The sequence below is a fragment of the Chlamydotis macqueenii genome, chromosome 2, assembly GCF_036417535.1.
Source record: "Chlamydotis macqueenii isolate bChlMac1 chromosome 2, bChlMac1.mat, whole genome shotgun sequence".
Lineage (NCBI taxonomy): Eukaryota > Metazoa > Chordata > Aves > Otidiformes > Otididae > Chlamydotis > Chlamydotis macqueenii.
Genome location: NC_141557.1, coordinates 57,809,221 through 57,821,267, shown reverse-complemented (window position 1 = coordinate 57,821,267; position 12,047 = coordinate 57,809,221). Strand labels below are relative to the sequence as shown.

At 41.0% G+C, this 12,047-nt stretch overlaps 1 protein-coding gene across 2 annotated transcripts in view; it reads left to right on the top strand.

Moving 5' to 3' along the window:
* TPK1 (thiamin pyrophosphokinase 1) overlaps positions 1 to 12,047 on the top strand; it is a 302,095-nt gene that overhangs the window by 143,747 nt on the left and 146,301 nt on the right. For both annotated transcript variants that reach the window (XM_086741727.1, XM_086741726.1), the window contains exon 4: positions 5,296 to 5,368. In XM_086741727.1, the coding sequence (XP_086597853.1) occupies positions 5,296 to 5,368 (73 nt within the window). The remainder of the gene's footprint in view (positions 1 to 5,295; positions 5,369 to 12,047) is intronic.

Here is a 12,047-nt window from a genome sequence, read left to right as displayed (position 1 = left end):
AATGTGCGTCTATGGTAAGAGTTGATTACTGTTTTATGGTAGTGGTGACTAAAATTTCATTAGTGTATCTTGAAACTGTGGCAGACTTGCTGGAATCTATTTTTTCCTGCTTTGCAGCCCAGCATCCTGGGAGTTCATAAAACTGTTCAGTCAACATTCAGCCTTTATCCAATTTGGATAAATCCGCTAGCTGTGTTACATCTCAAAACTTCTGAGAAATAGGGCTATTTTTTTCTTGGCAAGCTAGCTAAACCTTTAAAGGTTTAATATTGAAACTCTGTGGGTTGGGTTTTGGGTTTTTTTTTTTGTTTGTGTGGTTTTTTTGTTTTGTTTTTTTTTTTAATTTTTTTAAAGTTATGTACATGACGCACAAGCAGTCCACTATTGAAGTGCCTTCAGGTCTTTATCGGAAAGCAATCCTGACCTTCTGTGACACCACACTCATTTTAGATGGATGCTGTATGGCTCTAAAATGCCATGATGAGAACAGAAAAAAAACCACCAAACAAACAAAACAAAACAAAACAAAAAACAACTCCCAAAAGAAGAAAGAAAATGAGAAGTGAAGGAAAGAAATTCTGGCTAGCCCTAAGCCTCTGAGGATTCTTTGTTGCTCCGTTTCTGGTGTTATGCTGCTTGACAGCTCTAGAAAGGGCTTGATAGACTAGGCTGATCTCACATTAATTTTGTACCTTTGGTCCCATTAGTATTATGGAGTTGATTGACTCCTGATAAGTGTCAGTGTAAAGCAGCAGAGAATCAAGCCAGATGAGCTGGTCCTGTCCTTATATGCATAGTGATAATTAATTGTAATGAGACTGGTAAAACATGGTTCTGAAATGCAGTAGACTGCATCATCTAGACTATTTAGACATTAAAATTTTAAATTGCACTTTGAAAAGGAATTAAAGACATCTTTTGCCACGATGGGCAAAAAGGTAACCTCCTCCATCAAAGGATATGTGCCATATATGTCACTGAAATACATCATCTGCAGTGCAGTTATGCTACAGAATAAGAATTATTTGTGAATTTGAGGTCAGAGGGCAGGAAAGCATGGGTTAGAGTAATATAATACCTGATTTTAATTCATACTTTAAATAAGGGCTGCTGTTTTAAATTTTATGGAAAGGCCTTTCTTGTTACTTTTTTCTGACATAATTTCTTCTACTCACATAGTAGTATGCTTGATGCGTGATTCTCCAGAGCCTGTTCTCTTAGACTATTCTGTGTGCTGGAGTAAATACAAAAGTATACTGAAGTAAACAAGTGAAAATCAATTATTACGAAATATTCTTAAGTGACTTTAGTATGGGGCTTTTTTTCCATGCATATATCTCAACTATTTCCCATTTTTCTATATCAGCTAGTGCTGACCTTCTCTGAGATTAGTCTGGAAGAACTCTGCATACAATGACTCTTCTTCACTCATGTTAATTGGAGAAGAGTGGAGCTTTGACTAAATTCTGCTCACCTGAATCAGGCAATTTGTTCTGCAGAATTCAATACGATCAAGTCAAATGCAGCTTTTGACTCGTGGCTGCATGTTGGCTTGTGTAGTCAGTGAGCTACAAAGAGCAGCCATCTTCTGAAGATAAAACAGAAACGTTTTATGATGTTTGTGAAGCAGGTGGTACAAGTTGAGATTTACTCATGAGGGATGTTTTATTAATTCCTTGAGAGTGCCTCTATGTATTTTCCTTCTTTCTGGTGTTTGTCAAAGAGGAGGAGAAAAGAATCAGAAAGAATTGATGCTATTCTAGGAAAAGACCGTGTTCATTAGTGTAAAGCTTTCACCTTTTGAAACTTTGAGATTCCCAGCCACGATTCCTTACCCTCTGTTAGTCATTTCTGGCTTTGTGGTGGTGTTCTGGTTTTGTTTGGGGGCGGGGGCGGGGGGGGGGCATAAGGTGGTAGCTTCTGTAGGAAACTGCTAGAAGTTGCTCCCCCTTTGTTCAGTGGACTTGGCCGGGCCTAGGGTAGATCTGCTGCTGGCCAAGGCCAAGCCCATGGGTAGCAGAATGTTCTGTGGTAATGCCTCTGCAATAACGTATTTAAGAAGGGGAAAACAGGAAAAAAAAAGAGAAGAGAAGATGTGAAGCAGCTGAGCGGGGGCAGAGAAGGGGAGGCGCGAGCCTTGTGGGCCTTGCAGGCCTCACACTCTGGCCTCCTGCTGGGCAGCTGACTGGGCCCGACTTAGCCCAGCCTGGCTGCAAGAAGTGGAGAGGAGGTGAGAAGTGAATGAGATGTAAAAAAGATCCTGAGAGGTGTCTGCCAGCCTGTTGTGAATAATTTTTCTTGTGAGGAACGGCTGCAGATGCCAAGGTCAGTGAAGAAGGAGGGGGAGGAGTAATGCGACTCCTGGCCAAGATTCCCCTGCAGCCTGTGGTGATGACCATGGTGGAGCAGGTTGTCCCCTTGCAGCCCGTGGAGGTCCACGTAGGAGCAGAGATCCACCTGCAGCCTGTGGAGGACCCCATACTGGGGGAGGTGGAGGCCTGAAGGAGGCTGTGGCCCGTGGAGGGCCTGCTGGGGCAGCCGTTCTGAAGGGACTGCACCCCGTGGAAGAAATGACCCACGCTGAAGCAGTTTCACAAAGGACTGTGGCCCATGGGAGGGACCCCTCGATGGAGCAGGGGAGGAATGCAAGGAGTTCTTCCCCCAACGACGAAGTAGCAGTGTAAAACAATGTGTGATGAACTGACTGCAGCCCCTCATTCCCTCTTCCCCCCTGTGCCCCTTGGGGGTGGGTGGAAGGTAGTAGAGATAATGTTAAGCCCAGGAAGAGGGAGGGGTGGGGGGGAGGTTATCTTGTTCCCTGTCTCATTCTCCTGCTTTGTTTTTAGTAATGAATGAATAGTTTTCCCCAAGTCGAGTCTGTTTTGCCTGTGATGGTAACTTTAAGGATTTCTCCCCATCCTTATCTGAAACCTCGAGCTGTTTTTCCTTATATCATCTCCCTCTGTTCTCTCAGAGGGTGGGGGGAGTGAGAGAGAGACTGTGTAGTCTGGTCCTGATCGGGGCTGAACTATGACAGGTGGCTACAGGTAAACCATTTAGAGTGGATGTTTTGAAAATGGATGTAGCACTCCCTGGCAGAGGAGACACGTTCAGGCACTGTAGCCAGGAGCTCTGGCAGAGAATGTGGGAGGCGCAACTGAATTTCTTGTTTCTTTTGCTTGTAAAAATCCAGACAACTTCAGGTAGTTTTTGTCATGGAAATGGTTTTACTTTGGATGAGAGCAAAAGCTGCGCAGAAGCTACTGGAGAAGATACTTTTTTTGGCTAATTTTACTCCCAGTTATGCCTCTTGAAGCACTCAGGAGAAATGGTTGATTATTTAAAAGCACTGCAGTCACTGTAGAGAAAAAAAATGTGACAAAAGACACTTTTGGATTTATGTACCATATTTCAGTAAGATAAACAACCTTAAGACATCAATTTTTTCATCGGAGTGGATGTGTGTGTCATACAAAGTTGGCTTTCTGTGACAACTGGCTGTTATTCTTCCTGCCCATCCTGCTCAGGCGCCTCCAGGGCTCGCATCCGGGGGCACTGCCATAACGCCTAGAGTGAGTTGACTTTTTAAGCTTTGTTTCATTCAGGAGACGGTGAAAGAAAAATAACAAATTGTAAGAGATTATGTGTAGTTTTTTAGGCTTATTGTAATCAGTAAATATTTCATTAGGAAGTTGGTAGAAAAGTAAAATGGCAGCAATTTAAAATTTAAATTTTGAAAACAGATTTTTGTCTGTGCATTGAGGTCAATCTCATAATGAAAAAGCAAATCTAATTTTCTGTTCAGTGTTTGCTGGTTTCAAACTACACTGACTTTGGTACATTCAACAGAGCACTGAAACATTGCATTTTTTCTAGTTGCTTTCTGTCTCCTGGATAAAATCCGATGCAGAAGAGAGTGCCTTTCCTGCTGTCCTGCATGTGGGAGCATCACTTATAGAGAGGTTATTTTTGGAACTTATCCTTTTATGACAGCCACAGTAGGAGCAGAGGGCAGTGAATTTGAAATGCAGTAGTTGCACATGAACTAACTTGCAACAACTGTACTTACCAGTTTCTGCTGAAGCAGCTTTCAGTTTTCTAAGCAAATGATGGCCAGTCACCACGTCTCTTTTGAAATCTTTGAACAAAGGCAGAACATGAGATTTGTATATGTTTTACTGATGTGGGAAGTTTGTAGACACTGCAGCATTCTTCTAAAATCTTGTGGAAGAACAGTGTGTCCCAATAGGCTTTGCCCAATTCCTCCTAACTCAGCTTGACCTGCAAACTAATTACCCCTCGTAAAGTGTAGTAACCTTGGGGAAGAGGAGCTATATATTTAATTTATTAGAAAACACTGATATCACAGCTTTAATTTTAAAACTCGATTCAGCCTTATCTATTGAAACAATGGTAACACTTTCACCTGTCTTAGCTGCTGCTTAAAACTCCGGGAATTGTGCAAGAGGGAAAACTGTATTTCTATGGGTTGTTTTTTTTTTTTGTTGGGCCCCCCCGCCCCCCCCCAATTATTCTTAAATTGTTCTTTCTGTAGCACAGTTGAAGTTTCATTATGAATTTGATAAGAATTTGTACAGTAAATATTTTGAAGCATTCTGCAATTAAAAAATGACAAGAAACAAGTGAAGATAAATATCACAACATTACAATTTCTATGTGATTTGCAGCAATATTACTGTGCAAATGATGTCTAGTATTTGAAATCAAGTTCATACACATTTTGGACATCCAAGATGCGACTTAAAAATCCCTGAGCATTTGACTTCCACATTTTGAGGGGAGTATTTTTAATAAGCAAGGAGAAGAGCGGAAATGATGATATCAGTAACAACTAAAAAACAAATCTGTGGAATATTTGTGGCATACCAAGAATCATCATCATCATCTGACAAATTATATCCTCTGAGGGCTGATGTACAGCACTCAGTTTTTTCAAATACTTTGCTGACTGAATGATACACTTAAAAGATATTTGTTTTTCTAGAACCATACAGATACAAGTCTTGCCTTACTGACTCGGGGAGATGCGTAAGCATCTAAGCAATGTGTAGCCCCCTCAGCAGAGAAGGGACACTAGATTTACCAATTTTACAGTTCATCTGTTACCTTATTTTGTATCACCTCGTATCAACTCTTGCTTTAACAGGGTTTTAACTAACTCCTGTTCCCTTGTGAGATTAATGCTTGTACCCCTTAGCACTCTTGAGAAAATAAATATTAAATGTAGTAAGATGGATTAATTTTTCATTTCACTGTGCATTGCTTTCCTTTCAGCTTCTTGCCTGATTACATCAGTGGTGATTTTGATTCCATTCAGCCTGAAGTCATGGAGTACTACAAGGTCAAGGTAAATTAAATCTCTTCAATGAGTTTCTGTGTGTTAGAGCATTGTAAGATCCAAGCCATTAGTGCCCCCGTTGGTCACTGGATTCTGGCTCCATTCATTTCTTTGAGGCTTCAGTTGTGAAGCAAGCTCAGGTGTTGCGCTCTTCCTGGCGCTGTACTAATACTTAAAGTAAAGAAGGGAGGTGCAGTACTGCCCGAGTTGTGTGTAGGGTGCTGTTTCATAACACCATCTTAAGAAACAGTTTGTATGTTACTGGGGATTATAGCAACTAGAATAAAACTTCCTGAAAAATCTATGACTTCTTTTGCTCTGTGAGATAGAGAGCAATAAAGATTGAATATCTCGTGATTCACATATGGCTGGCACCCACAGACTTTCTAGAGAGAGTTTCTCTGTGTGATTTTTGCATGATATGACTTTACCTTTTTAGTGGGAAGCTGCAGAAGAAGACATTCATCTCTTTCATCACCCACTGAAGCATAGAATTATGCCCTGACTGCTTCTGTGCTTCACTAGTGGAGTGCCATCCTTAATGGGTTTTTGGACAAATTCCTGCATACATTAATTTATTCCCAGTGTAGCCACTGCATTTCCAGTGAGCTACATAAATGTAAACTCACATTTCTTACGTCTTAGGGCTTATTGCTGGCTATGCTTCTACTAGATTTCAAAGTTCTGCCTGTAGCTGACCATTCGGCATTTAACACTTCACCAGCCTGCATGTATAGGCTTTTGTGCTGAGCACAGTGCTTCACCCTCATGTCTTGGACAGCAGGTTTCTGCAAGTTCAGAGTTTGCCTCCATGTGCCAACTTAGATTTGCAGCAGGCTACCCTTGCAAGAGCAATGTTTGATCCTCATAAACTAGTGGATGTAGAGGTCTGTGATATCTCTGCTGCTGATTCAATGTGTGAGATTGAAATTTGCCTAAAATCTTCCCTGATGGACTAGGGATCAAATGGTTAGACCAAAAGGTTTCAGAAAGGTTTCTTCAGGGAAGACTGTAGGACTGTGTAGGACTGGATTTCAGTCCTCCTCTGAGCACTGTGGGGTTTTTCCCATATTCTGCCTCATGGTTCAGAAGGAAGAAGCGTGTGACAGCTGTTCATCTTGGGAGAATAGCTCAAGCAAAATGCTCAGGAATCTTTAGGTTACAGCTTGGGAAGTGAAAATAAAGTAAAAAGCTTTGCAGTAATGCTATTCATTACAGACTGGAAATTCATAATCTGTGAGTGAATTGGGAAATTGCAAAATGCACTGCTCTATTTGGCATGGACATTGGTATTAACACTTCTATAAACTGCATGTTGGTAGGTAGGTGAGACCTACCAAAGAATGCAGATTAAGGATTGTTCAATGGAGAGAGAGAGAGAGAGAAAGAGAGGGATGGAAGAGGTAGGAGGGGGAAGAAAACAGTAGGATATGGAAAGGGATAAGCTAAGATAAACTGATATTACACTTTTTCATGGGGATTACTCTTCTGGTCGTAGCATTCCTTTTGTCAGCTCCATTGTAGCTGACTGTTGATGTGCAGGTTACATCTGTGGTGGATTGACTCTGGCTGGGTCCCAGATTCCCTCCAAATCTGCTCTGTCATTCCCCTTCCTCTGCTGGAGAGGGGAGCGAAAATACAATGAAAGACTCATGAGTAGAGATAAAGGCAGGGAGATCACTCAGCAATTACAGTCATGGGCAAAACAGACTCAACTTAGGGAAAACTGAGTTAATTTATTACCAGTCAAATCAGAGTAGGGTAATGAGAAACCAAAAACAAATCTTAAAACACCTTCCCCCCACCCATCCCTTCTTCCTGGGTCTAGCTTCACTCCCAAATTCTCTACCTTTTTCCCCACAGCAGCATTTTAAAATCAAACTTCTGTGGTCAGGAAATTAGGGGGACAAGGAATGGGAGTTGCTGTCAGTTGATCACACATTGTCTCTGCTGTTCCTTCCTCCTCAGGGGGAGGAGTCCTCACACTCTTCCCCTGCTCCAGCATGAGGTACCTCCCATGGAAGACAGTTCTCCACAAACTTATCTAATGTGAGCCCTTCCCATGGGCTGTAGTTCTTCACGAACTGCTCCAGCATGGGTCCCTTCTACAGGGTGCGGTCCTTCAGGAACAGACTGCTCCAGTGTGGGTCCCCCACAGGGTCACATGGGCTGCAGGTGGATCTCTGCTCCTCCATGGACCTCCATGGGCTGCAGAGGGACAGGCTGCCCCGCCATGGGCTGCACCACAGGCTGCAGGGGAATCTCTGCTCTGGCACCTGGAGCAGCTCCTCCCCCTTCTTTTTCACTGACTTCGGTGTCTGCAGGATTGTTGAAAGTACATACATTTGTCATGCAATATTGTTCCAGTTTCATTTGCTCAGGTTAGTACCAACAATTTAATTAATTAGCTGAACTTCTCTGAAGTTGAGCATGTTACTTTCAGACAGCTAAATACTTTTTTTTTTTGCTTTTAAATGTGTCTCTAGGTAAACTTTTTCAGGGCATTAGGTGTTCATCACAAAATAACAAGAATATTTTGTTGGCATTCCTAATGCTTCTGCTCCCATTTACTGCCAAGCCACCCTTCCCGTTCTGCCGGGCAGTGAACTATCCTGCCTGAATTTTCCCTGTCAAATATACCTGTCTTGAGCTGTTGCCAGGGCAGGGTTAGTAATGACTTACACTGTAGCTATGGCTTTAGATCCATCAAAACTCACAGTTTCTGTGTAGGCTATTTTATACTGTAGTGTAGATTTTCATGTCTTGGTGCCCTCTGCTTTTTTCCATATACATCTCATGTAACTTATTCCCAAATGTTGCACAAAGGAAAGGTGACACTTCTAGAAGGCAGTTATTTGGGGTAAGTCAAGAGCTCTGCTGTCTCGCTGTAGCATTTCTGTGACCTGCAAGGAGGTGCCCCCCGTTTCCATTCCTTTGTACGTGTATAACCAAGTAATTCATTATGGCCAGCAGAGAGGAGGAGCTATCACATGCATGGAGTCAATATGAAGGAAAGTGAAGCAAGCAGCGAGTGCTGAGAGATATTCACCCTCTACACTCCCATCTGCCTTTAAGTATGATGTACAGGGAAAAATCACATCCACTTTTCTGTTGCTTAAGTCTGACTTGATTTCTGTAGATTTCATCTGCCAGGTGAAGGCCAAATGGTGCTGAAGGAGCTGGAGGTTCATTCAGTATTTCAATTGCAGTGATTTAATTTACACTAGGAATTAAAGTGGCTATTTTTTCTTTGTGTTTGTGTCCTAGTTTTGGCAGGGATGAAGTTAGTTTTCCTCTCAGTAGCTGGTGTGTTTTGGATTTCAGATGTGAAGAATATTGATAACACCCTGATGATATGAGCTGTTGTGAATGAGACCAAGGACACTGTCCAGCTTTCCAAGTCCCATTAACATGTAGATGCAGGAAGCTGGGAGAGAGACAGAATAATTGACCCAAAGTGGCCAAAGAGAGCATTCCATGCCATAAACGTCATGCTCAGTATATAAGTGAGGGTTGCCCATTGTGGGGGATGGGGGAGCATCCGTTTTTCCATCTCATCTCTCTCTCACTTGCTGGCATTGTTCCCTCTACCTTGCTGGCTCACTTTCACTCATTTGCTTGCTGCTCAAGTTTTTTTTTCTGTGATTGCTCCTTGGGATGGGCTGTATTGGTCATTGGGACATCTGGTGGTGAGAAATTGTGCATTGTTCCTTTTGTATATATTAATATCCTTATATTCTGTTATTATTGTGGTTTTCCTTTGCTGTTCTAGTAAACTGTCTTCATCTCAACCCATGAGTTTTCTTTTCTTCCCAGTTTCTCTCCCGCATCCTGCTGGGGAGGGGAAGGGTGAGTAAGAAACTCTGTGGTGACTCAGGCTAAACCACCACAGTTTGTGAAGCTGAAGATAAGTTTCCCTATGTTTTTTATGAACATATTTTATAATTCTGTTAAGGATTATGTTTACAACAGAGTGCCAAAGTGATCTCTTTTTTTTTTCCCTCCTTATTTATAAAAGCTACCCATATTGACAGAAATTAGTACATCATGACTTTTTATCTACCTGAAGATAGCACACCTCTGCTTAAAAGGAGTTACTTTTTCATAGTAAAGCTTATGAGTGTTAATTACTGAGTTATAAAACATACTCATTTGCAAGTGTTTGTGTCAAAAACAGCCTAGTGTAATGCTGAGTAAGAAGAGGGAGCATTAAACTCAGTGTGTGAAACTAATTATGGTTCTGTAAAGTATTGTCTATAAGCAGTTGTATCATCATCACAAAAAATGAGAGGTCTGACTTCTCCATCACACCAGCTTCATGCCAGGATGTTGCTGCTAGATTCAGAAGGTTTTCTACCTCGTTTAAGTGATGAAAGCAAGAGCAGATATATGCCACTGCAGGAAACATGACATACATGACAAAGCCAAAGGATTTTACTGGAACGGATATCTTTAAGCCGGTTCCTCTGGTGTTTTCAGTTGAGCAAGGATTACATAACAAGAGTTTCCGTTTTCCCTTAAGGATGATTATTGCCGTTCAGTTGGAGAATCTTATTTAAATAAAGCTCATAAACTTGAAGCAAATAAATAATTTTTTTTTCTGTTAGTTCTGGCATTAGTGAAGAGATCTAAAGGCAAAAGTGCTGGTTTTTCAGTTGTGTTGGAAAGTAATTGTGTAATAGACTTACGAGTAGGATGTGTAAGTGATGGGTTAGGCGTGTTATGCTTTTGGGATAGAGTAAGTAAGCATGCATCATAGGTTTTCCAGCTATACTTTTTATTTTCTGCAGACTTGGTTTTGCCTTATTGGCTTGTCAAGTTGTCATTGACTTGTAGTCTTTTGTTCCTTATATTAAAAAATTACTGATCATTTCCCCCATTTCTTAAAGAGATAAATAATGTTAAAACTGGATAAAACTGCACCATAAGTGGAAATGGAATATCATGTTTAAATTTTCCTTTTTAAATCATATTGCATAAATGAAGGATAAACAAGAACAATTAAATATTCTTTATTCTGTACATTTTCTGTTATTGTTAAAACAGATATTGAGAAGAGGTTTTGTACTTTCATGACAGATACGCACATTCATATGATCCCGTAATAGATGCACTGGCAATCTTGCTCTGTAAAGTCTGAAGTAGATTGGAAATTACACTGCACAAAGCAGGAAAGACTTGTGGTGATATTTCTGTCATTGCAATTTCATCTGTTTCTTCCTTTAGCTGAATGTTTCTATTATTGAAACCTTTTAAACATCACTTTGAAGTTAAAGCAGCCATTTGTATTGTTATGCCTCAAACAAGGCTCAGTTTCTGAAGTTTTGAGGACCAAAGGCATTGCTTAAAATTATGCCAAATCTGTACTTAGACCTAGAAGCAGGGGGTTTAATCCAGTGGCCTTTGAAATCCAGATTATGCTATTTATTAAAAGTCCAGTTTGATTTTCCACTGAGCAAACTTCATGTGCTTTAAAAGTCTTCTGTAGACTTAGTAGGTGCTGCTTCAGATCTGTAATTAAATTCGGTAAACTTGTAAATAAGTTAACTGTTTTTCCTATTCTCTTTTCTTTTTAAGCCCCTCAGAGCTGCTTATTTTTGCAGGCAGTTCTGCAGATGTAGCACTTTCCCTTTCCTTTTTCTATTACATTTCCAGGATTTAATGGTTACCAGGGCTGTAGAAATGCTTAATAGGTATGGTGTGGGTATTGTCTTTTTGTTCTGTGGTGATGCACCTATAATTAGATTTACAAAATGTATTTGTATTAGTGAAGGTAGTGCTTGCACATCTCTCTAACTTCTAAACTTTCTTGCTAAACTGCATATTTTAGTGTCATATTCCCTGCTTGCTTTCAGAAGCCAAAATTTTTAATAACTTTGGAAAATCACAATGTTAATTGATTTCCCTCAGTTATATTAGTATAATTTAACATTTTTAGTACAGGATCAAACTTTTAAATATTAATGTGTTTGACTAATTTAAAGCATTCTTGTTAGTCTGAACAGTTTTCTAAGAAAACATAGTTCGTTTTTAGGGCCTGATTCCTTTGTGAAAAGTTTTAACGTTTCAGAAGGAGCTGTAAAATTTTTGTGGGTGGATCATAGAATCATAGAATGGTTAGGGTTGGAAGGGACCTTCAAAGGTCATCTAGTCCAACCCCCCTGCAAGTAGCAGGGACATCTTCGACTAGATCAGGTTGCTCAGAGCCTCATCCAACATGGCCTTGAACGTTTCCAGGGATGGGGCCTCCACCACCTTTCTGGGCAACCTGTTCCAGTGTTCTACCACCCTCGTAGTAAAAAATTTCTTCCTGATATCTAATTTAAATCTACCTCCCTCTATTTTGAAACCATTACCCCTAGTCCTGTCACAACAGGCCCTACTGAAGAGTTTCTCCCTGTCTTTCCTGTAGGCCCCCTTTAGGTACTGGAAGGCTGCTATAAGGTTTTCTCGGAGCCTCCTCTTCTCCTGGCTGAACAGCCCCAACTCTCTCAGCCTGTCCTCATAGGAGAGATGCTCCAGCCCTTTGATCTCTTTCATGGCCTTCCTCTGGACTCACTCCAAAACAGTTCAATCTTGCTGTTGAACAGGCTACCTGTACTTGACAATCACCACTGAAGGTTTCAAGCAATACCTTGCTTAATGTGTCCTACTGAAGACATCTCTGACAACTGTAAGAAGTACTGTG